General features: G+C 43.4%; 1 protein-coding gene across 4 annotated transcripts in view; it reads right to left on the reverse strand.

Moving 5' to 3' along the window:
- LOC112161577 (EBF transcription factor 3) overlaps nucleotides 1-762 on the reverse strand; it is a gene marked incomplete at its 3' end in the record, with an annotated part of 69453 nt that overhangs the window by 25361 nt on the left and 43330 nt on the right. For all 4 annotated transcript variants that reach the window (XM_024296805.1, XM_024296803.1, XM_024296807.1 and 1 more), the window contains 1 exon segment: nucleotides 92-209. In XM_024296805.1, coding sequence (XP_024152573.1) covers nucleotides 92-209 — 118 coding nt within the window.

The following is a 762-nucleotide window of genomic DNA, read 5'->3' on the forward strand; positions in this document are numbered from 1 at the left end:
AATGTCTAAAAAAATAGTGGAGAAAAAAAGGAGTGTAGCAAATTATAAGATGTAAAAATGTGCCTACCATTCTCCAGATAAGGAGGCGTACCTTCTGAAGGGTCGAGTCTGCGAGCCCTTCGCCCATGCTTGGAATTGTTGTGTACGAACATGTTGTCAGAGACAGCCAAGACATGGCCGTCCACATTGACGGTCGTCGATACGACAACCTGCAGTGGGGAGAAAGAGAGATTATTTTACACTTCAAAAAGCATAAATGAAGGATATTTGTTCAGTTGGATGGTATTGATTATTATTGTCAAACCTCATCAAGTGAATGTGTTCTTTGGACGTCTCACATTACAGCTCCTTCTTATCCATTTTGTCTTTTCTTTTTAGTGTCCTGCTTTTATGCACGGCTAATTGACTTTTAACTCACTAAAATGTGATTTCCGTTGGCGCGCACAACAGGCTGTCATCATCGGTGAAGCTCAGGAGAACTGATCAACTCGTGCACCTATCCCAGCCTGGAAGGCCTCCCTTTTAAAATATTACCGTGGCAGTTAGCAGCTGAGCCAAACTCCATCCCATCACTCAACAAACATTTTACTAGGATCGGATTCCAAGCCACACTCCATATTTCATAATGCTTATTTTTGTTGTTGTTTTTTGGCTACCACATTCCAAACAGTGGGCTTGCATGTGAATGGGCGAAGTGTTTCTGAGCCGGAAACACAGAGCCCCCTCTCAGGTTTGCTTCGCCGGTAAGTAACCTCGGTGTAG

The sequence above is a fragment of the Oryzias melastigma genome, linkage group LG15 (genome assembly GCF_002922805.2).
Source record: "Oryzias melastigma strain HK-1 linkage group LG15, ASM292280v2, whole genome shotgun sequence".
NCBI lineage: Eukaryota > Metazoa > Chordata > Actinopteri > Beloniformes > Adrianichthyidae > Oryzias > Oryzias melastigma.